Consider the following 27385-nt stretch of genomic DNA (forward strand, 5'->3'; position numbering starts at 1 on the left):
CAGCTCACCTTCATTGGAGCCATTCATGAATACTGTGTTCTTCTGACCCTTCCCGCTGTCTCAACGAGTCCAGGACATTGGGCTAGGATCAAAATGTTGCATCCTTTGACATGGGTCTCAGTGAGAACAACTGGACTTCTGGATCTCTTAACTTACTCCATCCTGCTAGTGGACCTTGTCAGATGGCACTTGCAGGCCCTAAAGTAGGAACTGAAGTCTCAGTGGGCTCAGCACCAAGAGGACCTATCAGAGCCCATCCAGTTGTCAGAGGAGACTGAGAAAGCTGTACAGTGGTGGCTGCTCGAGGGTTATTAAACCAGCAGCAAACCCTTCTCCCTATCCCACCCAGAGTTGACGTTTGTGACAAGTGCATTGTTGCTGTGTTGGATAGGTCACCTGGGAGAGATGGAGATCATTGGTTTCTGATCTCTGGTGGAGACTAGTCTCCACATCACCTTGTTGGAGTTGTGAGCGATTCACTTGGCACTGAAGGTATTACTCCAGATCAACAAGTGGGAATAGGTACAGGTTCTTATACAACAACTGCCATGTGGTATCGCAACAAATAGGATGGCATATGGTTTTGGGTCCTGTGCTATTGGGCTCTACATCCCAGGAATTAGCTGAACTATCCGGCCATATCCCAGCTCACCAAGCACCTGGAAGGTCTTTTTTAAAGCCATTGCAGACGCAGACCCACACTGTTCAACAGCTATATGCTACAATTCGTCACAAAGATTGCAGAAAAAGTAGCTAATAAACAGCTTACCAATTATATCCAGGAAAATGATCTTCTGCACCCCTCCCAGTCTGGCTTCAGAACAACCCACTCGACAGAATCAGCTCTCTCCTCCTGGCCACGGACACAATGAGACGGTGTGGGGATGAGAGGCAGACAACAGCAATGATCTTACTGGACCTGAGTGTGGTGTTCGATACTGTCTCACGTGGGCTGCTTATGCATAGACTAGAGAAAAGCGGTATAGATGGTACCGTTTTACGCTGGATGACATCCTTCCTATCATTACGCAGTTTCCAAGTTTTACAACAGTCACAACTTTCTAAGAGTATCATGTTGCCCCAGGGAGTCCCACAAGGATCAATTTTGAGTTCCACACTATTTAATCTGTATGTGGGACCACTGACCGAGTTAGTGGAAAAACATGTTACCATTGTATCGTACGCTGATGATACTCAGCTAATTGTGACACTATCCGGAAACAATAAACAGAGTGCTCAATTTCACCAGGTGCTTAGAAGAGGTAGCAAGATGGATGTCCAATCATTGCCTGAAATTGAACAGCAATAAAAACAGAGGTAATGATAGTGGGCAATGCACCGAACATATGGTCCTCTGCATGGTGGCCGGAAACATTGGGACAAGTTCCTACTCCCAAAATGGAAGTTAAAAAATGTGGGAGTTTGGTTTGATTCTAAATTGTCTTTCGAGGCCCAAATACGGAAAGTAGTGGGTAAATGTTTTGGAATCCTAAAAATCCTGAAGAAAATTTTGGACCTTCTACCACCTAATGCAAGGAAAACCATAGTGCATGCCCTGGTGACAGCACAACTGGACTTTGGAAATGTACTGTATTTGGGAGCACCTAAAAGGGGGCTAGCCAAATTACAGGTGGTGCAAAATGCGGCTGCACAGCTTATTTTGAGTCTCCCTAGAAGAGCTTCCACAAGGAAAGCCTTGAAAGATTTGCACTGGTTGCCGGTGGAGAAAAGGGTCTTTTAAGTCAATGTGCTACTGCCATAAAATACTTGCAAAAAAAGGACCACACTACCTGCTTCCTCTAATCTCTCACTATATCCCAGGCCGCAATCTGCGATCAAAGGGAAGGTCGCTAGTGAAGGTTCCTAGGGTTCGGAGTACAAGAATGGGGGCACGGTCCTTCAGTTATCTTGCGGCAAAGTATTGGAACGGGCTCCCGGAAACTATAAGAATGGAATCATGCGAAGGTAAATTTAGGAAGAATTTTAAAACATGGCTATTTTCCTCTGTGTACTAAAGTAAAGGAGAGCCACAGGAATGTATTACTTGGTACATTTTTTGTGAAGTGTCTAGAGTCGTCTTCAATTAGCGAGTCTGCTTCAGCGCGGGGACAAGCCGGTGGGCGTAACCATGCGCTTTAGTAATGTTAAAATAAATAAGAACCTCCCCCCCTCCCCCCCCCCCTTGCAGACATAGTCAGAGTACACGGCCTCAACATAATCTTCTACGCAGATGACACTCTGCTGATCCTCTCGCTCACCGAGACTCCTCCAACGCCAAAACCAACTTCTGCAACCTCATGACCAATGTAGCCGAATGGATGAGAGCCAACTGCCTCCAACTCCACTCCGACAAAACTGAAGTACTGATCTTCTGGAAGAACATCTCCAGTTGCGACCACAGCTTGTGGCCGGCTGAACTCAGACCTACAACGACTGACCATGCACACAACCTCTGCATCATCCTTGACAGCCAACTGACAATGAAATGACAAGTTAACACAGTTGCCTCCTCCTGCTTCCACACACTTTGCATGCTCCGCAGAATTTTCAGATGGATCCCGACCAACACCAGAAAGACATCACCCAGGCCTTCGTCATCAGCCGCCTCGATACATCAATGCCCTCTACGCCAGCATTACCACCCAGCTCCTCAGAAGACACCAGACCATACAGAAAGCTGCAGCCAAACTCATCCTGGGCCTCCCCAAATGAACCCACATCGTCCACCACCTGTGAGTCCTCCACTGGCTCCCCATCCAGAAAAGAATCAAGCTCAAGATCCACACGCACGCCTACAAAGCACTCTACGACCTAGGACCTGCCTACATCAAACATCGACTGAATTTCCACCAACCCCCTAGACACCTGCGCTCCTACTCTCCTCTCTAGCCCTCGCACACACACCTGCAACTGTCGCAGCCGCAACAGTGGCCGCTCCTTCTCCTACATCACTGCCAAGACCTGGAATGACCTAACCCCCAGCTCCGTACTGCCCCCTCGCTGGCAGACTTCAGAAAGAGACTCAAGACATACCCCTTAGGGTGACAGGGTTGCAGTTATTAAATTATATTTGATTGATTGACATACTCAGCTGACATCATCTAGCAGATCACAAATGGCAGCTACACTTGGAGGTGCCACAAACAGGAGAACCCTGGCTCTGTCTATTTACCATCTAAGAGAATGTGAAGTGTCAACCCTTTTGTGCATTGGAGTTCTCAAGGCAGTTCATCCTCCGAGGCGTCTTCTGTCTGTATTGGGTATTGGGACTCCTTTATGCCTTTTTACCCCTGCCTGTCGTGTACAGAGTACTTAAAAAGAGCGGGCCCCAAGTAATCCTGGTAGCTCCGGCCTTAGTGAGGAGAGTGTGAAATCCAAAAGTTATGGCCATGAGCACATGCTTTCGAATTTGGTTACCCCTTCAAGAGGACCTCCTGTCGCAGCAGCAAAGGCTAGCTCCTGCACTTGAGTCTACACAATCTACACCTCCATGCATGGAAATTGAGCGCAGACAGTTGATGGCTTTTGGCCTTTTTCCCGAACTGTTTGGTGCTATCTTCGCAGCCAGGTGTCCATCCATCAACACTGTATACTCAGAACACGAGGAGAAGTTTGTTGTTTGCCGTTCCTCCTGTAACATCAAACTCTTAAATGCAAAGTTGTCTTATGTCCTCATTTTCTGTCTTTATTTACCCCAGCATCGCTTTGCTCTGGCAAAAGTTAAAGGTTACCTTTTGGCCCCCTTAAGGTTGCCAAATTAGCCATCCCTCTTCAAAACAGGAGTTGTGATGCGGTTTTAGAAGGGGCAGATCCACATGTTCACACCTATACCATTTATTTCGCAGTGGAACCTAAATTCAGTCCTTGAGTACCTGATGTTCACTACCTTCAAGCCAGTGAACAGGTGTCCTCCATCTTTTCACAATCAAGATGGTATTTCTCATCACTCATCAGTGCGAGGCGAGTCAGCGAATTTCGAGTGTTTATCTATGATACAGCCATGCACTTCATTATTCCCATTTAAACTGGTCCTTTGCAAATATGTAGAATAACTGCCAAAGGTAGTAATGCCTTCAACATAGAGTGATCTAGCACCTTACCCTTCTTCTTTGCACCACCTCATCCCTCTTAGGAGGAAGAACAACTCCATTGTTGACTCCAAGAGGGTCCTGAGTTTCTCCATCAACTGAAGCAAAGACTACTGACTGGATGACCAACTTTTCATTGATTTCTCTGGAGCGAAAAAGGGCAAAACGGTGCGCAAGGGAACCATTGTATGATAGATTGTGTTATTTATCATGTTCTGCTATGGGCTAGCTAAAAAGCAACTCCCAGAAAGAGTGCATGCTCATTTCACGAGAGCAAGGACTACTATGACTATGCTAGCATATGATGTGCCGGTTATGCATATTTCCCAGACAGTTAAATGGGCGTCCCTCCACATGTTCATGAAAAACTACTGCCTGGACAGCCAGATCTGTCAGGGACAGGTACTTTACCCAATAATTAAATGGGTGTCCCTCCACCTTTTCACGAAGAACTACTGCCTGGACAGCCAGATCTGGCAGAGACAAGCACTTTTCCCAATCTGTCCTGGTGTTTAGCCATTCCACAGACTCTCCTTCCTTGAAGTTGTGCTTTGGTATCTTTTCATAAGATGAGCAATCTGCGGTTAGATGTCTCTATCAGACGTCACATCTGGTGCAGGATGTATCTATTGCGGAGCTGCAAGATTCAGCCTATTGACTTACGAGAGGATTGATATCTGTCCGTCCCCCTCTTTTCTCTCTTCCCCCTGCCCCAGTTGCAGGAAGGCGGGTGACCTGGTCAGGCTTCCAGACAACACATAACAAGGAACCCGAGGGACACATCCTAGCCTGCTTGAGGAGTGTGGTTTTGCCTCCTTGTTTTCTTCCTCTTTCCCTATCGGATGGCGCTGCGGTGGAGAACAGATACTTAGCTGCGGAGGCCTGCACTATCAATGTGGGGCCTTGCATGCAGACTTTTAAAAGATGTCGGACAAGGTAAGAGCCACGGAGTCCCACATCCACACACTTCAGACCTGCTCCAAATCCTTGGAGGAGCAAGTCCTAACACTGATGAAGTCGCAGGAGATCCTCACTACAAAGGTTGAAGACCATGAGGGGAGAGCCTGGCGTAATGACGCTCACATAGTGGGGGTACCAGAGGGCGTGGAAGGTCAGAGTGTGGACCTTTTTGTAGAGGACTTGATAACTACGTTTCTTCACCCCAAGCGAATTTCCAAATTCTTCTCAGTTGAAACCGCTAAGACCGGGGGCTCCCACGCGGACTATGATTGCCAGGATCTTCATCTACCGTGATAGAGACACACTCCTGCAAATGGCTCGATCCCCAGAAGATTTTACAAACGAAAATGCCATGGTGTGTTGCTTTCCGGACTTTACGCTACAAGTGCAAAGGCAGCAGCATAGTTTCGATGAGGTCAAGAGGGCACTTCAAGAGAAAGAACTAACATACATGATATTTCCAGCCAAGCTATGAGTCCTCGCTGAAGGCAAATCCTATTTCTTTAGCACCCTGGCGGAAGCATGGAACAGGCTGGAGAGATGAGTGGCTGAGGTGTCCTAAAAGAAAGCCCTCCTCGGGGTGCCCTGAACGGTGAGATACCGGGCGTGAGGGCAATCAGCGGATCGAGGTGGCAGAGTTGTAAGAATCTTAACTGAATGGTGGCCGTGGGACAGATTCTTTACAACCTCAGTGGGATTGGTGAATTTATGGAGGTCACAGCACGCAGATTCGTTCCAATACACCCACCTCTCAGCCAGACACTGTAGTCTTTCCTGGTTAGATTATATAATTACTCACTGTGACCTGGTGTATTACTTTCGTGTTGCTAAACACTTAGCGTGGGGAATATCGGATCATTCCCCGGTGATCACTTGTCTGACGGGACCAGTCAGGGAGACAGTTCTGTCCCCTCAAATAACGGCGTGGATTTTAAAAGATAGGAAAATACGGGACCAGAGAGTTGAGGGCACGGACCACTACTTTCACAATAACAATGGCTCGGTGGACTCGCCGTACACCCTCTGGGAAGCTTATAAGGCAGTGATCCAAGGACACGTCCAGGCTCTCATGGGAGAAAGAAAAAAGAGGCAATGGCCTGCAGTTCAGATCAGATCCTTGGAGGAGGATGCCCTGAGTGAGAAGTCCCCAGATGGGGGGGGAAAGGTCCACCGCATCAGTCAACGACAACAAGAATTGAGGGACCTCACAGAGAACGCTGCAAGGGCCACACCCTGGCGGTGCAAAGACGGCTATACATTGTGGGCGACAAGGCTACCTAACTCACTGCCTGGTTGGATAAACGAGAAAAAGGCAGGAATTGGCTCACAGAGATACACAATCAAATGGGAGGGGTACATATCACAGACAAAGACCTAGCCAAAACATTTGCAGTGCACTACGAACAGGTATACACCTCTCAGTCCCATCGGCCTGGCAACAGCTGTGTGGAGCTCCTGCTGACACAACCCTTACGAATCCTCTCAGAGGGAGACGGAGGCCCTAGACCAAGAATTAATAGTGGAAGAAGTAGAGTGAGCACTGCGAGGGCTCCAGTCGGGCAAATCAGCAGGGCCAAACTGCCTCACTCGAGAACTGTTTAAATGTGTGACCTGCAAGATTGCACCCCACCTCCTCAATATGTTCCTGGCCGCTAGGGATGCAGTGGCTCTCCTGGCAGATCAAAGAACTGCCACAATAGTGACGATCCCCAAGAAGGATAAATCCCTCAACTGCCCGCAACTCCACTGGCCCATATCTCTGCTTTACGTAGAGGCTAAGGTGCTGGCCAAGCTTTTAGTAAATAGAATAACTGAAGCTGTAACATCCGTCATTCACCCACACCAGTCCGGCTTTATGCCGGGATGGGGAACTTTACTTAATCTGCAAATGTTATATGGGGTGCTGCATATGAAGGCAGTGCCACAGCTGGATGAGGCAATGGTACTCTTCCTGGATGCAAGAATGGCCTTCGACAGTATAGAATGGCCCTATGTATTTGTGGTCCTGCCTAGGCTGGGCTTCGGCCCCAAGTTCTGTTTATGGGCCAACTTATTATATAAGGACCCCATGGCTAGAGTGTGGGTGAACAGAGTGGTCTCACGAGCCTTTAGCCTATGCAGGGACATGCGATAGGGGTGGCCCCTGTCGCCTAGGATCTTTGCTTTGGTAGTGGAGCCCCTGGTGGCTTGGGTACATCAGGATCCACTCATTTCCGGGAATCGCGGGGAATGAATGGGAGGAAAAGATCTTATATGCAGATGATATTCTGCTATATGTCACGAGGCCCCGCTACTCGATTGCGAGGATCCTCCACATCTTCGACCTCTTTGGGAGCTACTCCAGTTACCAAATTAACTGAGACAAGTCCCTGATTTTCCCACTCTCGAGGAGGGAGCTCCCTCTTCCGACTTGTTGTCCGGTGCTGGTAGAGGGTACGGAATTCCGCTAACTGGGAGTCCATGTTACCATGAATGGGGAGGAATTCCTCCTACGGAATCTACTCACCCAATTGGAGGGATTCCACGCAGATGTCATTCATTGGAGGCACTACCGATCTCTCTAATGGGTAGAGCCGTACTCTTTAAAATGATGACCCTCCTCTGCCTGCTATATATACACTCCAAAACACCCCTTACAGGGTCCCAGAGAGCTTCTTTAATAAGATCAGCAGTGCGTTGCGGAAGCTGCTTTGGGTCGGGGCAGCTCATGTATATGCCTGCAGTTCCAGCGCAGCGTACTTGACGACGGAGTGGGTGATTTAAGGAATTAAGAAGGTTTTCATGAAAATACTTGGTTTCAGGTTAGAAACAGTAAGTGGGGAAATGACCAGAGGAGACGTACTGTGGGTTTCGAGCAAGCTCACTTTCTAGAATCCTCATTGTGGCCTATGAGTGCTGGAGGTGAGACCGTCCTCTGCTCAAACTACTGAACTGAGGTGAAAAAGAGGCCCATCTCCCTGGCTGATACTGCACTGTGGGCCTGGTCTTCGAGTGGTGTGATGTTGCCTGATGTGGGGACCTTCCCTTCTGCTTCAGAATGGAATTGCTGACAGGTGGGCCCAGTGCCCCAGCGCTTCCAATTGCTTCTGTTACGCTGATCCCAGTAACTGCCTGGCCTGGTGCGAAGAACCCGATTGCCCTCCACGTCCACGTAGCTGCAAAAAACTCTGCAGGCATGAGTCCCCCTGCAGTGGTGCGCCCGGGAGGTCCGAACTTTAAGGTGGCAGCCTGTTTGCTCGATCATTAAGACACTGCCCCCTGGGCCTAGGACAAACAACTGTTGTAAAGATTACATTTAGTTTCCATTTTAGCTTTACTTTTTAACTTAGCATCTTTTGCTAATGATGGTTTGTACATATTTTCCTCTGGTAAGGAAATGAGACACGCGCACATTTATTCCTGGTAGGCATTGTCACCCTAGTTAGCTCCAGGGTCAAACTTATTAAACGCGATTCCCTTGTTTTATTTTTGTGCTCGTCGGTGATGACTCTTTTGCTTCAGACAAACTAAAGATGTTGCTTAGTGCCTCTTGCACAATGCGATAAGGCAAGTATTTTATTATTTAAACAATAACCGTGTTGAACTCGGTGAAAGGCACTTCCCACCGGAGTAATCATGGAAGCTGCTGTGAGCTGTGACTAAGATGAAGCTCTGTAGACCCCCACCTTCATTCTGAGAAGGAAGATAGCCATGCAAGCAGAAGTGTTCAGGCCTGCACACTTAGATGAGGTGCATTCATTAATGCACTGAGTTCGGCTTCCTGAGATATCATACCAAGGTATAGGGTTAGATAATTCCTGCAGGCCTAACGAATGGGTACTCCCAACATGTTCTCATTACTATAGAGGTATTAGTGACAGATAGGAGTAACCTTAGTAACAATTAACATAGTTGAATTTTTGTGTTTTTAACCATTCGAATAATTCTTAAAACAATGTGTCTCATCTTTAGAATAATCACAGGTCATGTTTTATTTACAAAGATTAGAGCTTTTCAATAAGCATTTGATAATGCAGTATTGTATCTTTTCTTTGTGACACCTTAGCCATACAAAAGTGAAAAGCAAAAGAGTTATATCTGTGTACACAAATTGGAGTGGATATGTTCGAGGTTACCAACTAACATCTATAACTCTGTAAGGTTAAAGGTTTAGATGTGGTACTGTGATGTAGCTAAACCAACATTTACTGATTATATAAGAAGACCCAATCTCTATATTAAGAAGTTTTGTTGATGTAATAAATAGTTGTACAAAATGCGTAGAAACCATATAACGAAGCACTTTGTCTAGGAGAATATATACTTTTTGCTGTATACCCTAGGCTGTGCATGGATCCATTGACCTGCCTCTCTCATTGCTCCGTGATCTTTAAATATTTTATTTTTCTTTGACACCTTTCTCCCTCAGTTGACAAAAACATTATTTTTGTTTTGAGACCTCTAGGGATGCTATCCATTGCCACTGGGCTAATTAAAATATCTGGGAGTTTGGATTTACCACTGCAGTGATACTCTGAATGAGGGGACTATCCGTATGTCTCTAAGCTTCTTGCGTTTATCAGTTACCTTCTACAACAACCTTCTGTTGCCTTTAATGGAGAGCATTACCTTTAGGAAAATGGTGATATTGATGAGGTTCTTAAGGTGCCCCACAGATCTGTCGCCTGCACTCATTCTCCTGCAGGTGCTGGAGGAACTTAGTGCTTCCGGAGGATCTTGGTGGGAGTAAGAGCATCTGCTTGCTAAAAGAGACATTACAAAATACTGGAAGCTGGGCAAATTCCCTCCTAAAGAAGAATGGCTGACAGTAATGGACAGGTGTTCATGAATTAAGGAATCTATCTATAAAGCTCTCGCAGAAATTTCTGCAGCAATTGGATTCGCCGGTGATCACCTTGATTTGGAGAGGTGGAAGTAAACCAGTGGCCCTTGTCTTGCTTGAACTCTTCACTGAGGTTGGATTAGGTATGCCCTGTTTTGAAGGTTGTGTGGATGCACAGTTCCAGTATGTGGAAATACCGTCATCCACTGGGTGGCCATCTGAGGCAGATGTTTTAGAATGAGCACCAATGCCATTGTTATTGATGGAGGATTTTTTTAATGACATCTGTCTTGCTCAAGGGTTTCCTAGTCTGCTGCTGGTTGTGTAAATGCTGGATGTAATATCTGAAAAGACATGAAGGTGGCATGCACACTGGGATTTATTAACCTTAATTCCTTAGGCTGCTATGAGCAACTGGAAATTTAAACTAGAGAAGTGGCTCAAGTTCAGTCATCCATGTTGGGACTTTTATGAATCGGGGACTATTCATTTATTTTAGGATATCCAGGCCTCATAAAATATCCCAGATGGCCAATTTTTTATCTTAACAGTCTCTTAACCAGGGCAGTGGTTATAACAGTATATCGGAGGCTCCTGGAGTGCTGCAAATGTAAGAGGTCTGGGGGCAGACAGGAAAGCTATCATGTTGTTGCACAAGAAGGTATTGAATGCAAGCAAGACTAAACTCCTTAGGTCCAGGAAGCAGGCAGAACGTGACACTGGGTAGGGAGTTTACTATGAAAAGTGGAGCAGGGCTGTGGCATCTCCAGCAGTAGTATCCCGGAATGCTAGATTCATAGGTTCACATGGTGTGGGGGTGCTCTGTAATGCTAGCTTTTTCAAAACAAGTGGTTTGGGCGGTGTTCTTGTGATCGATCAAGAAATTGTTTGAGACCTGATGTGTTCCTATTTGGTTTAGTACCATGTTATGAGAGGACCAAACAGGGGTGTACATTTGTTAATCTTTCCCTAGTGCTAGCTAAAGGGAAAACTGCTTTAACCAGGAAGTACATTGCTCAAAGGGTTTGATTTTCATTCAGCAACTATTGACGCTGGCTGTTGGAATCCAAGCTACCCTACCCCCGGTCGACTCTTGGTTTCTTTGTATTTCTACAGATTGGATAGGAGGAAAAAGTGGCTTCTTTGTATTTTACTGTTCTGTTCAACATGTCTGTCATAAGGGTGTCTGACACATATGAATACATACACAATTGTGTATAAGTGGAAACTAATATTTGCACAGCTATTAATTCTGGTTGTAATCTGTTAACACATATACCATTTGCACATTACTGAGAGACACACTGCATGAAGCCAGCAGGAGCAGGCAGAGAGGACTATAGTTGTAAGTAGTTCCACATGCAGTTCAATGAAAACACTTGGAAACGGAAAGCGACCGATAATTAGCCAGTAGAATTAAGTGATGATGAATACCCCACTGCATAGATCTAAGGCATGATTGGCAAAGTCCCAAGCCAGTGACTGAAAGAGGTTGGTCTAAATAAAGCCAATGATTGAAAGTGGCGGACCCAAAGTCTAGTCTGTGTACATTGATAAGAATGCCTGCTTGACATCTGGTGAAGAATGGAGTAAAGCAACATTTATAGCATAGATTACCTGTCCAGTATATCCAGCCGCGGTCCGTGCAGGTAACAGCGGTGGGGAGATTCCGACAGACGATGACAAATTATTTATTTATTTAATTTTTCCTCTGCTTTGTCACTCGAAATCCTCCCCAACCGGCCCCACAGCCCCACCACTGTTACCTGCACGGACCGTGGATGAGTATATCCATGCTCTTCTTTTTTCTCTCTTGTCTTCCCCAAAAGCTCCATTTATGCCATTGTATTTTCGCATCCTCAGTAAACTTCCATCTATTAATAATCGTATTGTGAGTGTTAGCCTCCAGTGATTAATGAACTAGGCTTGTCTCCCTTTGTATTGCGTACTATACCTATTAGCCTAGGGTTGTGCTACATTATAGACAACTGGAAAATGTTGTTGTCTGTGCTAGAAGGCGCAAGATGGCAACAATTGGTCACAAACATGGATTTATTTGTAGGTTAACCAGAGTGCCTAAATGGCACACTATAATTATTTCTGGGGCTTCGAAAATCCTTGCAACGTAGCTGCTTGAGGTACATTTTGATAAGTAATATGAGCCCACATCAACTGTTTCCTGTAAATAGTCAGTGCTTTCTTATTATAATTAATCCACTGTTAATACTTGAAGGTGTACCCAGAATATAGTCTTTACTCCGATTTTGTGTGCATTTTGTAGGATATTGGTCGTATTAGTGGACCGCCCCAGATCAATCCGGCAAATCAACAAGTCTACATACAGTTTGAAAGTACAACCCCCTGCTCAACAGAGAAAGAACTAAACTACACTTCCTTGATTGTATTTCATTGTACCCCAGGCACTGATCTGGTAAGACGAATATCTCTGTTCTCCATTGTAATATGCTTGGCTTCATTTAAATTTCTGTGTTTGAGTACTATGCTTGTATGTTCAAATCTGCCCCCATTTCTTATGTTGGCATCCTGCAATTGTTCTGTTTTGCATTTGTGTGTTTACCCATTCTTTTCTCTTGTAAGAGGGCTGATGACCTGTTGACCATGTCGCAACAATTACAACTTTTCCAGCAATGAATATTTCATAGATTCCCATTGTTTAATCACACACATTATCGTGCTGGGAGTGTTACAGACTGAAAGTCTTTAAAACCATGCACATATGGTTGCCTAATCACCTCCTTGAAGGAGACCTAAGCTCCAGTTATTAAGAGGTGACCGAGTGAAGAGAATCTCCTCTGGAAGCTCTCTTCTTCAACAATTAAGTGACTAGAGTCATCTTTTTTTTCTGACTCTTAGCTGCGTTCAGTTCCTCTAGTAGCTTTCCTTTGCATCCGAGTGTTGGTTCTTAGTTGTTAGGATAAGGGATGGAGAAGTGATTCTGCTATGGCCGATTCTCTTGAAAAGGCTCTCTTCTGGCTAAATGACACATCTGGCCAAAATAAACTCTTTTGTGATATTCCCTGTTAAGATTGTATTTCTTTCTTGTACCCAAGCAAGAATCCAAGAACTTTAACATATGGTACGGATCCTCTAAAATAAATTCTGTGGAACAGAAAATTGCCTTTTATATCATCGAAACGAGGCTTTTTTTCAAAGATTCGCTATCCTCTAGTGGTAACTCTCTGAGAAGTGCACTGCCTGCATTCTCCAAAAAGGTAAAGTTTGGACTTTTAAACATCTGGTGTGCCTCTATAAGAGGTTTTTGACTGAAGACATTACTTGTGCCTCAAAGGAACCTCCCAGGAAAACTTCAAAAAGTTAAAAACATGTGATGCTCTTCAGAGGGGTAGGACAAGGTGCACACGTTTCCACCTAAACTTTTATCGATGAACAAGTTGTCAGCAGTGACCATCTCTTTTCCTCCGGTCAGGGCAGGTCATTTCCTGACACCTTTATCACAGACAACTTCTTCCTTGCTGACAATGCCTGCTGTGAGGCCAACCTCTGTTTTATTAATTACAGTAATTCCATCGATGACATCGGCTTCCTGGACAAAGTCCGCCCTGTCAGTGGCTTTTCCAAAATCGGTTTTATCCACACTATGTGTGGGAGGGTATACTCAGACGTGAGTCCCTTGCTCATTGCACCATCAGGATTCAAGCAAGCCGGGCCGAAGAAGGCTGTGATGCCAGAAACCGGTCCCCGGAAGCTTGTTTCCTTCCCAGTATAAGAATTGGCTTGGTAGTTTGGTTTGCCCTGTTCCCATCATGCACTGGGACAGGAACAGACTAATTTGCATATAGCCAGGTTCTGAGCTGGGATGGTGCAGTGAGCTAAAAAACGGTGATGGATTAAAACCATGATCTATTGACTTGGTAAGAGTATTCTGCATCATTCAGAAACTCTGTCCATCACCACCCCCCTTTTCCAAAATCGGTTTTATCCACACTATGTGTGGGAGGGTATACTCAGACGTGAGTCCCTTGCTCATTGCACCATCCGGATTCAAGCAAGCCGGGCCGAAGAAGGCTGTGATGCCAGAAACCGGTCCCCGGAAGCTTGTTTCCTTCCCAGTATAAGAATTGGCTTGGTAGTTTGGTTTGCCCTGTTCCCATCATGCACTGGGACAGGAACAGACTAATTTGCATATAGAGAGGTTCTGAGCTGGGATGGTGCAGTGAGCTAAAAAACGGTGATGGATTAAAACCATGATCTATTGACTTGGTAAGAGTATTCTGCATCATTCAGAAACTCTGTCCATCACCACCCCCCTTTTCCAAAATCGGTTTTATCCACACTATGTGTGGGAGGGTATACTCAGACGTGAGTCCCTTGCTCATTGCACCATCAGGATTCAAGCAAGCCGGGCCGAAGAAGGCTGTGATGCCAGAAACCAGTCCCCGGAAGCTTGTTTCCTTACCAGTATAAGAATTGGCTTGGTAGTTTGGTTTGCCCTGTTCCCATCATGCACTGGGACAGGAACAGACTAATTTGCATATAGCCAGGTTCTGAGCTGGGATGGTGCAGTGAGCTAAAAAACGGTGATGGATTAAAACCATGATCTATTGACTTGGTAAGAGTATTCTGCATCATTCAGAAACTCTGTCCATCACCACCCCCCTTTTCCAAAAGTGGCTTTTCCATCAACATTGATTAGTTCTGCCCTGCTGATGATCTTTCATCTGGCAGCTACCTTTGTTGATAACTTCAGAGTTGATGAATTAAAGAAATACTCCCAGGCAGCGCAAATGAAAATAAAACATGCAAGCAGGTGAATATGTATGTTCCTTTGTTGCCCTCTAACACCTTACCTAGCAAGGTATCTGATAAAGACTACTAGCCGCAGATTCCTCAACATAGAATTATCCCCAGGCATGAGACTGGATCCGGAAAACTTTTCTGCCACAGCATCCCTGCGCGAAGGGGGATGGCACCACGTGACTCCGCCCTGACGTTGTCCCCGTCCGTGACATCAGCGAGGATACATAAGTCCCACCTGGCACGCCTACAGCAGTTTTTTCTCTTTTCCGCTTGCAACGCGGATCCGGATTGTGTCCTGGCCTGTTTTCAGGCCTTCTATCCCTTTTCACACTTGGCGTTCAGTGGAACAGTGTGCAAATGCCTCCGGGCTTCAAGACGTGTACCTCTTGTGCACGTCCCGTGTCGGCGACGGACCCTCACCCGATTTGCATGTGTTGCCTAGGTGAGCACCAGGACTTGGAGAGTTGCGACGCCTGCCAGCACCTTAAGCCTAAATCACGGCTGGAGTGCAGGTCGAAGTTGCTGTCAGTGCACTTGTCCAGGTCAGTATCGTCACAGCGTCCGTACCCTACCTCTGAGGCAAGGAGTCGCTGATTTAGTCTGCGACCTCGTCTTTCGCCGCTGCCCCTTGGGCGTGGCTCACAGAGGCCCTGTCCTCCTTCCGCGGCGGGCGCCGTCTCCCCCCGGGACGTGCGCCCCGCCTGTCACCTCCCTACACACCGTTTCCCGGCGCGAAGGCGACTAGGGCCCAAATGACAGCTTACGCTGCGGCTCTTTGGCCCTTCCTCCACCTCCTGAGACATCTGTGCATACCTTGCCTCTCGCGGGGACTTCCGCGGAGTCGTTGGCGGCCACGGCGCCGAAGGTTTCGGCTCCAGGTCATAGGAGAGTGGCGTCGTCAGGGTGTGGTCCTACGGGGCTCCCCTCTCCGGTGCCTAGTGTCCCTGCTTCTCCTCAAATCCCTACGGGTATCCCTGTGGCATTGCAGGTGATCACCGGGACTCCGTGCTTGCCCCCGAGCCCCACTCGGTCCTCTGAGCTGGCAGCTGCCTCACCAGAGGTCAAGCTGGCGCAGTTTTGGCGCTGGGAGTCTTCCTCCCTGGCTCCGGTTGAGTCGTGGGTGAAGGCCGGGGCCTGGGTTGCCTTCCTGAGTCCCTCTCGGTCCTCGCACGGGCGGCTGCCCCATCCGAGGCTGAGCCGGGACCTTTTTGGCGCCTCTCCTTCGCTGGTCCGGCGTCGGCCTCGCCCCATTCTACTGGAGAGCATGTGGTGGCAGGAGTCAGCCCGGCGCCGCAGAGGCCCATGCCTGTGCCGGTCGATGCTGATCAGGCGCCAATGGCGGCTCCACAGAGCCGCGCTGGGTTTGGATTCGTCTCCTGAGGTCCCTTCGTCTCCTGAGTTCCGTCATCTGTTGGTGTGTTCCTCCCCGAAGACAGGGCGCCGTGTAGTTACCTTTTCACCTTCCAGGGTAGGCTCTTTGCCGTCCCCACGGCAAAAATCCTCAAACCCTTTTTTCCGTGGCTCGCGGCTGGCTCCTCCACCACCCTCTCCACCTTCCCCTGAGGCCCCTCTAGTCCCTCATCCATTTGTGGACCCTACTCTATGCCGGGGCGGGCCGCTTCCCCCTGGACATGGGGATGGACGGCTCAGTCTGCAACCGTTACCCAGGGAGGAATTGTATTCACATCCACAGCGCCCTACTGAGGCCAGTGTTGCCTTTGTTTGGGCTATTTCTACGGTTGCTGGTATTCTGAGGATGGGTGAACCTGTCACTCCATTTCCTACAGACAACCTCTTGGAGATTCTCCACCAGGGCTCTGGTGGACGGGAGTTGTTCCTTCCTTTTGAAGCATCACTCCATAATTCTCTTATGGGGGCGATCCGGTACCTCTGACACTACTGCACCGCCATCGTCCTGGTCCGCACAACCTGGTCTGCCTTTCTTTCCACCCTTCTACTCAAGGCGCTCTACTGCGAACTGCCTTTCCGTGTTTGATTGTGGTGCTGTTCCCTCTGTCTCGGGAGGCGCGGTGGTTAGATTCATGGGGACGTAATGTCTTCGCTTCTTCCAGTGCTGCCTTGAGGGCGCTTAACACTTTGTGTGTGTTGACCAGGGCTACTTCTAGTGTGTGGGATTCTGTGGAGTCCCTTCTTTCTCATGTCTCTCATGAGGGTGCCCGTGCTGATCTGCGTGACCAGGTTTTGGATGGTAGAGATTTGGCAGTGTTTATTTTTCGTACGGCTTTGGATGTTGCCGATGCTATTGGCAGTGCTATGGCCACCTCTGTGGCTCTCCGTCGCCATACTTGGCTACGCTATGCTGTTTTTCCTGAAAATATTAGAGAGCGTCTGGTCGACCTCCCTTTTGACGGGGTCCTGCTGTTTAATACTCATGCAGTCTCCGCCATTCAGCATCTTCTTGCGGGGCTCCGTCGTCCGTCCTCCTCCTCCTCCTCCTCAGTAAGTTGGTTTGCTGATTCTTCGGATCTTAGTGGGAGGCGTTATCCCACTTGCTTCTGGTATTTGGTTTTTGGAGTGCCTGTTACACTTTCTGTGAGGGTTACTGTGCCCTCGGGGTCCTTTTTTGGCCACGCTCTTCAGTTGGCTGCTGGTCCAGCCCCCTTTGTTGGTAATATTAATAATAGGCATATTTATAAAGCGCATGGTTACCCTCGGCCAGTGTGTCCCCGCGCTGCGGTGCAACTGCACAGATTGCCACAGCCTAACCTAGCCAATCCTAACTATCTCGGGGGGGAAGATATGAGTTTTCAAATTTTTCCTGAAGGTGCCCTCCTGGGCCTCCATCCGGAGACTCAAGGGAAGTCTGTTCCATTGCTGGGCAGCCAGTAGGCGGAAGGAGCGTCCACCCATCTTTTCTCTCTTAATAGCGGGAACGCACACCAAAACCGCCCCACCTGATCTCAGTTGGCGCTTTGGGGCATAAGGGGTGAGTAACTCAAACAGATAGGAAGGAGCCGTCCCCTTAACAATACGATGGCATGCACACAGTGCCTTAAGCAGGACTCTCTCTCTCTTATCGGCAGCCAGTGGAGTAGTGCCAGCACTGCCTTCGAAGAGACCCTCCTCGGGTGCCTGAGAACCTGATGCGCTGCTGCGTTCTGTACTCCCTGGAGTCTAAGCATACACTTCGTCGTTGCACCCAGGTATAGAATGTTGCCATAATCCAGGTACGATGTCACCAGGGCATGAACCATGGTCTTCCTGGCTGCGGTAGGCAACATGTCCAGTGTTTTGCGAAGGGCCCTCAGGACTCCAAAACAGGAGCCTGCCACCCGCCTAGTTTGGTACTCAAAGGAGACCCTTGTGTCCAGCCACACCCCCAGGTTCTCTGGGGCCACCAGACCGATGACCACACCGACGGGGCTCTCCCCACCACAAGCACCTCGGCCTTATTGTCATTCAATTTCAGGCAGTTGTTAGCCATCCATGAGGCCAGCTCTTGAAGGCATGCCATGAAATTGGAGGCTGCCGTATCCTGTGCCTGTGTTAGGGAGACCACCAGCAGTGTCATCGGCATAGGACACAACCCGGATCCCAAACCCATCAGCAATCTCCGCTAGTGGAGCCACGTAGTGATAGAACAGGGTCGGGCTCGGGGTCGATCCCTGCGGCACCCCCTGTCTTAATTTGATGACTTCCGAATATTGGGAGCCCTGCCTCACCTGAAAGCTGCGCTCCGACAGAAGTGATTTCATCCATCTCAGAGCACTACCAGACACACCTCCTTTCCTCAGACACTGCACCAGAGTGTGATGGGCAACAGTGTCAAAGGCGGTACTTAAATCCAACAGGACTAAAGCTGCCGTCTGACCCGCATCCACATATTGCCTGATGGTTTCTGTGGCAAAAAGCAAGGCGGATTCCGTCGAGTAACAGGCCCGGAATCCAGACTGAGTGGGATGCAGGAGATCGAATTTCCCAATATGCGTCGTCAGCTGCATATTTGCCACTCTCTCCACAACCTTTGAGAAGTACGGTAACAGAGAGATTAGACACAGATTGTCCAGTTGGTCTGGGCCTACATGAGGTTTCTTGGGTAGCGGGAGGACCACTGCTTCCTTCCAGCATCCTGGCACTGTGCATGTCCTAAATGAGACCTCCACCAGGTGTCTGATATATGGCTCCAGGGTTTCCAAGCTCCCTCCCAGCACTTTAGGGGAGGTCGGGTCTCTAGGAGAACCCGACTTAATACTAATAAAAAAATTTAGTTAGCTGCTCGGTGGGGTGGGGGGGGGGGATACAGTGAAACTCTACAACCCTTCACCTTCCCCGACGTACTCTGTTTCCTCCAATGCCTTGTGTCCTACTCAGGCGGAGTCAGGAAAGGTGGAATACATTTTCTCCACCTTGTCTGCGAAGAAATCTGCCACGCGGTTGCATAGCTCTTCTGAGCCCAGAGCCGGAGCAGCCGACGTAGCTAGGGAAGATATCTCCTTGTAAACCCTAAACAATTCCCTTGTCGAATTGCCCACAGACCCAATTCTTTCCAGGTAGTATGCTGCCTTCGCCCTTCTAATGAGCCCATGATAGCTCTTCAGTGTCTCTTTATACTCCCTCCTCCCCTGGCCCGAGAAGTCTTTCCTTCACCGCCTTTCCAGGCGTTTACAGTCGGCTTTCGCAATTCTCAGGGCGGCGGAATACCAAGTAGCAGATTTTTGTGCTCTACCCGGTATTTTTTTGTAACCAGGGGCGGGCTGTCCAAGGCCTCCGTAATCCTCCTATCCAAGTTCATGCACGCACTTTCGGCATTCGTGCCTCCAGGTAGGCCCCGCTGAGAAAGGGGGCTGCTTAACTATTCCTGCGAGAAGCCAGCCCACCTCCGGCACACTATGCCCCTCTTAGCTTTCTCCCATATCTTTGGCCCAGGCAGCCTCATAACAAAAGGGACCAGGAAATGGTCTATCCATACAACAGGAAGAGGTGGGTAGACAACTATATCCTCCCAATTCACAAAAATGGGGTCAAACAGATGGCCCCTGAGATGGGTAGGGGAGTCAGATATTAACCTGAGTTGGAGTGGCCATTTCCTGACATAGCTCACCCGCCGCCACACAACAAGCATCATCAAAATACAGATTGAGATCACCCAGCACTAAGAATTCATCATACCGTAGCACCGGTTGAGTAAGGCAATCTATCAAGCTAGGGGAAAAGCGAGTGGGTGGTCCAGGAGGTCTGTAGACCAGAAGCCCTTTCACAATGTAGTTCAAGTCCACCTTAATCGTAAAGATCTCAGCCTCGCTATCAGCAATGGTGATAGGCTCGAGGGCGCATTGGATGTGGTGTTTAAATATAATTGCCACTCCGCCCCTCTGCCAGATCGCATAGCTCCTAGGTAGTGCCTCTAGGATCTCTGGCACAGAGTCCTCGTCCAGCCAAGTCTCAGAAAGAAACATCACGTCCACCTGACCATCTACAAGCTGGTCTTAGATCTCCAGTCTATGCTTCCTGAGTGACCAACAGTTCAGCAAGCAGCAGATCAAATGAGGACTTGCCTCCTTCACCTCCCTCCCCACACTAGGCTTGAATGAGCAGTACCTACAGTCCCAGCTCTTACTACCTCCAGCCGTGCTGTGTCTACACAGATCCGCAATAGCGGGGCGCAGAGCAAGCAGTTCTTAAGAGCTATACTGTAGCTTTACTCCAGCACAACCAGGGGTTCTGGCCCCGGGCCTTGTCCAGCCGCAGACGGGATTGCCTTTGGCAGGCCGGCGGCGTGCCCGCTGCGCGGTCGCTGAGGCATCTGGTTTTATAGCTACCTGCTCCCTGCACTAGACCGTTAACCGGTGGACCGGAAGTGCCTGGCCCTCCCTACCCCGCCCTCCGCACAACAGTACTGGTTACTGCGTCGGGCGGGAAGGAGTCAAGATTGAGCCCAGGTCTCCGTTGGCCTCCAGAGAAGGTAAGCCGCTAGAATGCCCCCAACACTCCCCTCAAGAAGAATTCACAATTTAAAAAAGATTACCCAGTGAAAAACAAATGCACGAAATTTGTTTGTTTTAAAATAGTCAGGCAACAGGTTACAGCACCAAGCAGTTAGACGGCCCTGCCACAGCCCCACTCACGCCACCGCGGCGGCTGAACCACGAGCCTTTATGCCTGACTGCTCCCCGCAACTAGACCGCTAACTGGTCGATTGGAAGTGCCTGGCTCTCCCTACCCCGCCCTCCACGCAACAGTACTGGTTACCGCGTCGGACCGGGGCGGGAAGGAGTCAAGATTGAACCCAGGTCTCCATTGGCCTCCAGAGAAGGTAAGCCGCTAGAATGCCCCCAACCCTCTTCTCAAGAAGAATGCTTGTGCTTTCTGGCTGATTACTAAGCCTTCTGTGGTTTCTGCCACAGGTCTATGATTTTGTCCTCTGATGCGGGATTGTTTTTTCCCTAAGAGTGGTTCCCGTGCTTTCTTGGGACGTGTCGTACCCTACGTGGGCTACATGTAGCCATTTTATAGCCCTGTCTTATGCCGGGAGGGTGTGGACTCCTCCTTGCTGGTTCGTCTCCATTCCTGGTGTGGCTGTATTACTATGGTGCGGTCTTTAGCCCTTACTAGGGCATGGCTTGGCCGTCTATGGCGTTGTGCCGTGGTGTTTTGTCCTTTGCCTGCCGTTTCCTGTGTCGATGGTCTAGTCCGTCCTACTTATTTCTCCTCTCCTCTTCTAGCTGATCACCCTGCTCCGTGGATCGGTTCTGTCCAGGCAGTCCCCTTTAGGCTTCGTTCAGGACAGTTTACTGGCCTTGCCCTTGTTCTGAACCCAACGTGGTCCAGACGTTTAGTTTCGTAGCGTTGTCAGCGGCTGGCTGCCCCTGCCTGCTCTTCTGTTCTGTGGCCGGAGGCCTTGGCGTGGGCCCTGGTGCTCCTGCTTCTGTCCTGCGGGGCCATTGTGAGATTACGTTCTTATTCTTCTGCCTACCCTATTGCCGTTCTGTCTTGTCTTCAGGCTGTGATGGGCTCGGCTGCCCTCGTCACTTGGTATGTTTCCCGGTGGAGGGCTTTGCTGTGCTTCTGCCTCTTCTCCTCGGAGTCTGTATGTGGCTCTTCTTCCTCTGCGTTGTCGGTACCTTGGGGCTTCCGGGTAGGTGGGGGGGGGGGGTTCCTGGTACATTGACTGGGCTTGAGGTGTTTTGGCTTTCTTCGTATTACACTTGCTTCTCCTCTTGGTGAAGGCTGGGTTGCCTTTTTTATCGTTCTAATAAATCTCCTGTGGGGCAGGTGTTCCTCCACGATGCTGAGGTTCTCTTCAGCTTAGGGCCTGTGACTCATCCCCTGTTGCGGTGGACGGGGCTATTTTTCCTTGTCCCCGTGACTGGTCCCCTGCTGGGGGTCTTGTGCTCGTCTGAGTTGGAGAGGTCTTCTCGCAGACCCTCCTCCCCTTTGGGTATGGCTAGGGTATCTATTCTACTTTAAGGAATCTGCGGCTAGTAGTCTCTATCAGATGTACAAGTTACTTACCTTCGGTAACGGTGCATCTGGTAGAGACGATTCTAGCCGCAGATTCCTTCACGACCCGCCCTTCCTCCCCGTTTCTGTGAGGACCCTTCTCGGTCTTCTGCACTCGCCTGCTTCAGGACAGCGTTCCTCTGTGAGTGCCTTTTTCTTACTCCCTCCCTAGGAGGATGCTCGCCTAGTTGTTGTTGCTTCATTGCTTCTTTCTGGTGATAGGGTGACAAATGCCTGGGTGCTTCTGTGCCCATGCATTTGGTCTCCAATGTAGGGTTTGTTTGTGCCCTGCTTCCTTGTGTTACTTGCACTGCTGACTCTTACAGTCATTGGGGTTGAGGTCCCCTGGCTGGGTCTCGACCCTTGGTTCTTTTAGGGGATCCCTCTGCTGGTGGTGTTGGGGGATGACTTGTCATTGCTCTTCCATTCTGGACTTGGACCCCTTCTTGGCTCCAGGCGGTGGTTGCAGACTTCTTCGTCTGCTGTGCCCTTTTTCACATGCTTTCTGCCTCCAGGGAGGCTGTTATGTTGATTGCAGGCTTGCTTGCAGTAGCTGCGGTCTATTCTTTCATTCCATGACTTGGTGCCTTAGTGCCTGGTACTATTCTGGATGGTGCTGTTCCTCACCTTTCATTTCTTTCCCTACTGTATAGTTGGGTTTTCGCACACTGTTCCAGTATTCTCACAGTTTTATTTGTGATGGCTCCGCATTGTGGCGTGAAAAAGTTCTCTGAAGAAAACTGCGGAGGCGCGCCGGGGTGGGACTTATGTATCCTCGCTGATGTCACGAATGCAGACGATGTCAGGGCGGAGTCATGTGGTGCCGTCCTCCCGGCGCGCAGGGATGATGTGACAGAAAAGTTTTCCGGATCCAGTCTCACGTCTGGGGATAATTCTACGTTAAGGAATCTGCTGCTAGAATCGTCTCTACCAGATACATTGTTACCGAAGGTAAGTAACTCGTACGTTGGCAAAGGTTGCAGCTAAAACTTTGGACACAGATTCCAATGGTACTGAAAATAAAGATCTTTATGGCAGCTCCATAGTCCTGCTTAGCTACACATAAAATACTAAAACATGCATGGGAAAAAAGAACAGTGTAAACATTGAGATGGATGCTACTTGAACAATAATATCCTTATTTGCACGGTACAGAAGACCTTGACTTGCATTATGGGCATTCTCATTATAATACTTACTATGAAAGGTAACCATACCAAAAGCCACCAGTGCCCCCAAGTTCCATTTCACTTAATCAGAGCTCTACAAACCATGATGAGGGACTCCCATGCAATATTCCACGGACATGTGCCAGCGGTTGCTGAGCCTTCTATTCAGCTCTGTAATTTCCACCATCTATATAACCTCTTATACAATCACCAGTAAAATGACCACCTTTACCAATGATTGTGCTCCCCGACGACTGCAAACCAATGTAATGAGATGAGGCAGAAGAAGAATAAGAAGGTGAAGTCCAGTAGATTACTCCTAGAGTAGAGGAAAGACCGGTGGAATATTGTTATTGTTACAGGTGCACCTTAATTTCTGCCTTTTCCTGCAGACTCACCCCCTGATGGCATTGGCCAGGTTCTACTCCTATGTTTTGATGGTATCAAAAAGTTATAGCCGTCAGTCACAGAATCAAAGACGCATTATTTTGTCATGCAGTTTTAAGGCTCAACCAAGAAAGATTATTTTCCAGTTGTCGACCACATCTGGCAAGAAATATATGGAATCGCAACTACTTCCCTGGCACTTGTTCTCAGCTGGGCAAAGATATAAGACACCTGGTATTACACCTGCTTGTGTTATTAAATACTCTAAGGTGGGCTGTAGGAAGGTAGATCCCTGACTATGGTTGCCCCCAACTTTTTGCCTGGTGTTTTGCTGGTTTTCTGACTTAGTTGACCTGGGGCCCTGCTATTCAGGACCCCAGGCCTACTGCTCTCTCTGTAAAATGGATTCCATGTACCTTAGGTACATATCTAATTGGATACTGAGTCACCTTATCAGTCCCTGTACAGAGTACCTTAGGTGCCCAGGGCATAGGTGTACCCAGGGCCTACCAGGGGCTGCAGCATGTTTTATGCCACCCCTGGCTGGCCATCCAAAACTGACACAACTGGCTGCTTGACAGCTGGGGCAAGGTGGTGTAATCACCCCTTGCTTTAGATATAGTATACCTATATCTAACCCTAAAATGGACACACAGATCTCCTATCAGTCACTCCTATGGCAGGCCTTGACAATCCTGAAGGCAGAGTGCTTGGAATCGTGTGAGATAGTGCTCTGGCATGAGCTGAGCCTGTCTGCGGCTTTCGGGATCCATCCCTTAGCCGTTTCCATGATATCGCATACCATATACTCTTAAGTGCATTATAATCCTCGCGGTTATATGCCAACTCTGGTATCGCATTATCAAAACATGTCGAGTAAGGTGTCATACGAATTGGAATACTAACCCCTCGCCAATTCTGGCGACGGGGTTAGCATTCCACCCTTCTAGAGGGACCCGACATGTATGTAACCTATAACCCCGGTTAAAGTCAAACAGAGCCTTAGCTCCACAAAATGGATGCTGCCACCGAGACACAAGTCTACCCTCCTGCTGCTGGGAGTCCTCCCAGAGCAGGAGGCAAGGACAAAGGGTTTCCTGCCAGGGGCGGTGCCAGCACAGTCCCAGACAGGGTTTTGTGTATTCTAGGTAGGCAGGGCTTTAGAGGAAGGTGACTGCAAGTGGCACCCCGGTGCTCACTGTGCATAGGCCGGCTTGAACCAGTTCCAGGGGCACACCAGACCCTGAGCTGGGGACAGCCCGCCAAAGGAGAGGGGTGTAACCACCCCCCTCCTAGTCCCACCCATAGGGCAGGACTTAGTCGCGTGCCAGCCCCTTTTTGCAGGATAAAGGTAGGACCTGGCCCCCTTCCAAATCAGATCATCTTTGAATCCTGAAACTACTTTCTACGAAAGGAACTCAAGACTTCTTCCTAAGATTTCTCCCTTGTGGCTAAGGAGTAGTCACCCTGCATCCGCAGGCACCATCGCAAGAACACTGCGGTCTGCTGCACGTCCTTCCTCCGGAATCCGACTGCCCAGCTCGACGAGAACCGGCTTCCCTGGCACCTCTGACCTCTACCCACCTCTACAGCCCAGCTGAGAACCGTGGGTGCGACGAGACCTCGAGGGACCGGCCATCTGCAAGACTGCACGACTTCTGCACAGCAAGCCCGCCGAGTAATTTCCTGGTGAGTGCTTTGGGGTCCGAGAAGCCCCGACCCTGAGCAGCTCCAGCACCGAAGTGCAGCCTCCCAGCATCTCCACGATCTGCGTGGGGCCCTTCTGCTTTTTGCTGCTCACCGCGTTGTTTGGCTACTAGCCCGCTGGCTTGTGGCCTTCTGAACGACGCCCGACGACATCACTGCTGCTGGTCTGGTTGCTCCAGACTGGCCCTTGCTCCCTTCCCGAAGAGGAGCCCCCCGGACCCTCCTGGTCCACTCCAGACGCCATTTTGAGTCCACCGCGTGGGCTTGAATTAGCCAAGGCTTGTTGCCCAATCCTGGGTAACTTCGACGCCGACAGCTTCATCCATCGTGGGACAGCTCGCCTCTCCATCCTGGTCGCCGACAACGCCTCCTGGTCCGGGAGATCTGCAGAGCCAGCGTCGCCCACTCACCTAGTCGAGGTGACTGCCATCCGGTGCCCTCCTGGTGCCCACTGACTACTGGCTAGTAGTCACGAACTTGGTCCCCTCTGCTTTCAGGTGTCATCCATCTTCCAGATCCAGGCTTGGATCAATTCGAACTATCTTCACTGGTCGCCTGCCAGCATCTTTTCTTCCAGGCTCCTGGTCCGGCAACGAGGATTCCCGACGTCTTTTGAGACCTATGCAGCTGCAGCCCCTGGGCTAGGTAACTTCGGCATTTCGGTGCCCCAGCATAGCCTCACTATCCAAGGGTCAGGATCCACTGTCGTTTTCTCCCTACCAGGTCGGGTTCGCCCGTGAACACTAACTTTAGCGTTACTAGCTTCCATAGACTTTGTCCCGCATCCCGCGTGAGAGTGCACACTCTGCACCCGAGTCCCCTAGGCCTCCTAGAAGTAATCTAACGATTCCATAGTCAAGTCCTAGCGATTCCAAAGCCTATTAGTACTGTACTTACCTGCTAGTAATTTCGCATTCCACTTTTAAAGTATATGGTTTTTCGTGCCCCTCGGGCATTTGTGTATACCGTGCTAACTTAAGTATTTTCGTAAGAGTTTTGTTGTGTGCCTAGCACCCTGTCCTCATAAAGAGTACAGGGTTGTTGTGATTCTAATAAATACACTGTTTATTTTCATAACACTTGTGTGGTGTCCTTTCACTGGGTGTTCAAGGGGTAATGTGATGGTAAAACAGCTGGCTTAACACGCCCTCTAGAGTCTTAGCCTTAGACTGCTCGTATCCATGCTACTAGGATAGCTGCTCTATAAGGTTGACTTACAACCAATCAGCAATAAGGGTTGTTTGGACTGATATATAGTGATCACTAGAATAGTGAACACTGCACATCAGGCCAACTTCTCACATGGGCTCAGTTGTGGCTGCAGTAGTGAAGCTGTGACTCCCTAACCCCACTTCACCCTACACTGCACCTTCTAATCTAGAAAAGAATATAATGGACACATTTGGAAAGCAAGTAGCTTCATAGTTGCCCTGTCCATTAGTGCAGCAAACACTGACCGGTTTTGGCTGCCAAATTGCACAGACATAGCTATAAAAAATGATCCTGGAAGACAAAAGGAAAGAGGCGGAGGCAATTCTGTAGGAAGATCACAGTTCATCCCCCATGACTGATGCCACAATGAATGTGGCCACCACCGGCTTCCATCAGCTGACCAGGGTGGTTGGTCTACAAAGACAAGACTCGCACTGAAGCATCTGGTAGTCCAGAAGTGCACAAATGGAATTTAGAGACTGCAACATCACTGGAGTTCTTAAATTTTGTAGGCAACAAGCCCTTTTGTGGAGACAAAAGCTGCGTCCAAGTATCGTACTAGCCCTACATTAATAAAAGCCACAGCAGTCTTTCTCTCAACACTACTTTTCCCAAACACAGGCCTGAGCGCCTTCCACATCATCATATTCTAGATAGCCAGCAAATTTTCTAGGCACCTCCCAGCCCTGATCGCAGTGGAGAAGTTGTTGACTTTGGCCTTGTGCTGGCCACCACTTCCCCCACTCATTGGACCAAGTCGGGTAGGGCAGATGGGAGACCAAGAGAATCGGTGACATGCC

The 27385-nt window shown here is 49.0% G+C and overlaps 1 protein-coding gene across 1 annotated transcript in view; it reads left to right on the forward strand.

Moving 5' to 3' along the window:
* The window catches only part of IGF2R (insulin like growth factor 2 receptor), a 1933894-nt gene that overhangs the window by 1252410 nt on the left and 654099 nt on the right, over positions 1-27385 (forward strand). Inside the window, exon 36 of the mRNA XM_078648980.1 lies at positions 12152-12301. Within this exon, the coding sequence (XP_078505106.1) occupies positions 12152-12301 (150 nt within the window). The remainder of the gene's footprint in view (positions 1-12151; positions 12302-27385) is intronic.

Source organism: Lissotriton helveticus, chromosome 6 (assembly GCF_964261635.1).
Source record: "Lissotriton helveticus chromosome 6, aLisHel1.1, whole genome shotgun sequence".
NCBI classification, from domain to species: domain Eukaryota; kingdom Metazoa; phylum Chordata; class Amphibia; order Caudata; family Salamandridae; genus Lissotriton; species Lissotriton helveticus.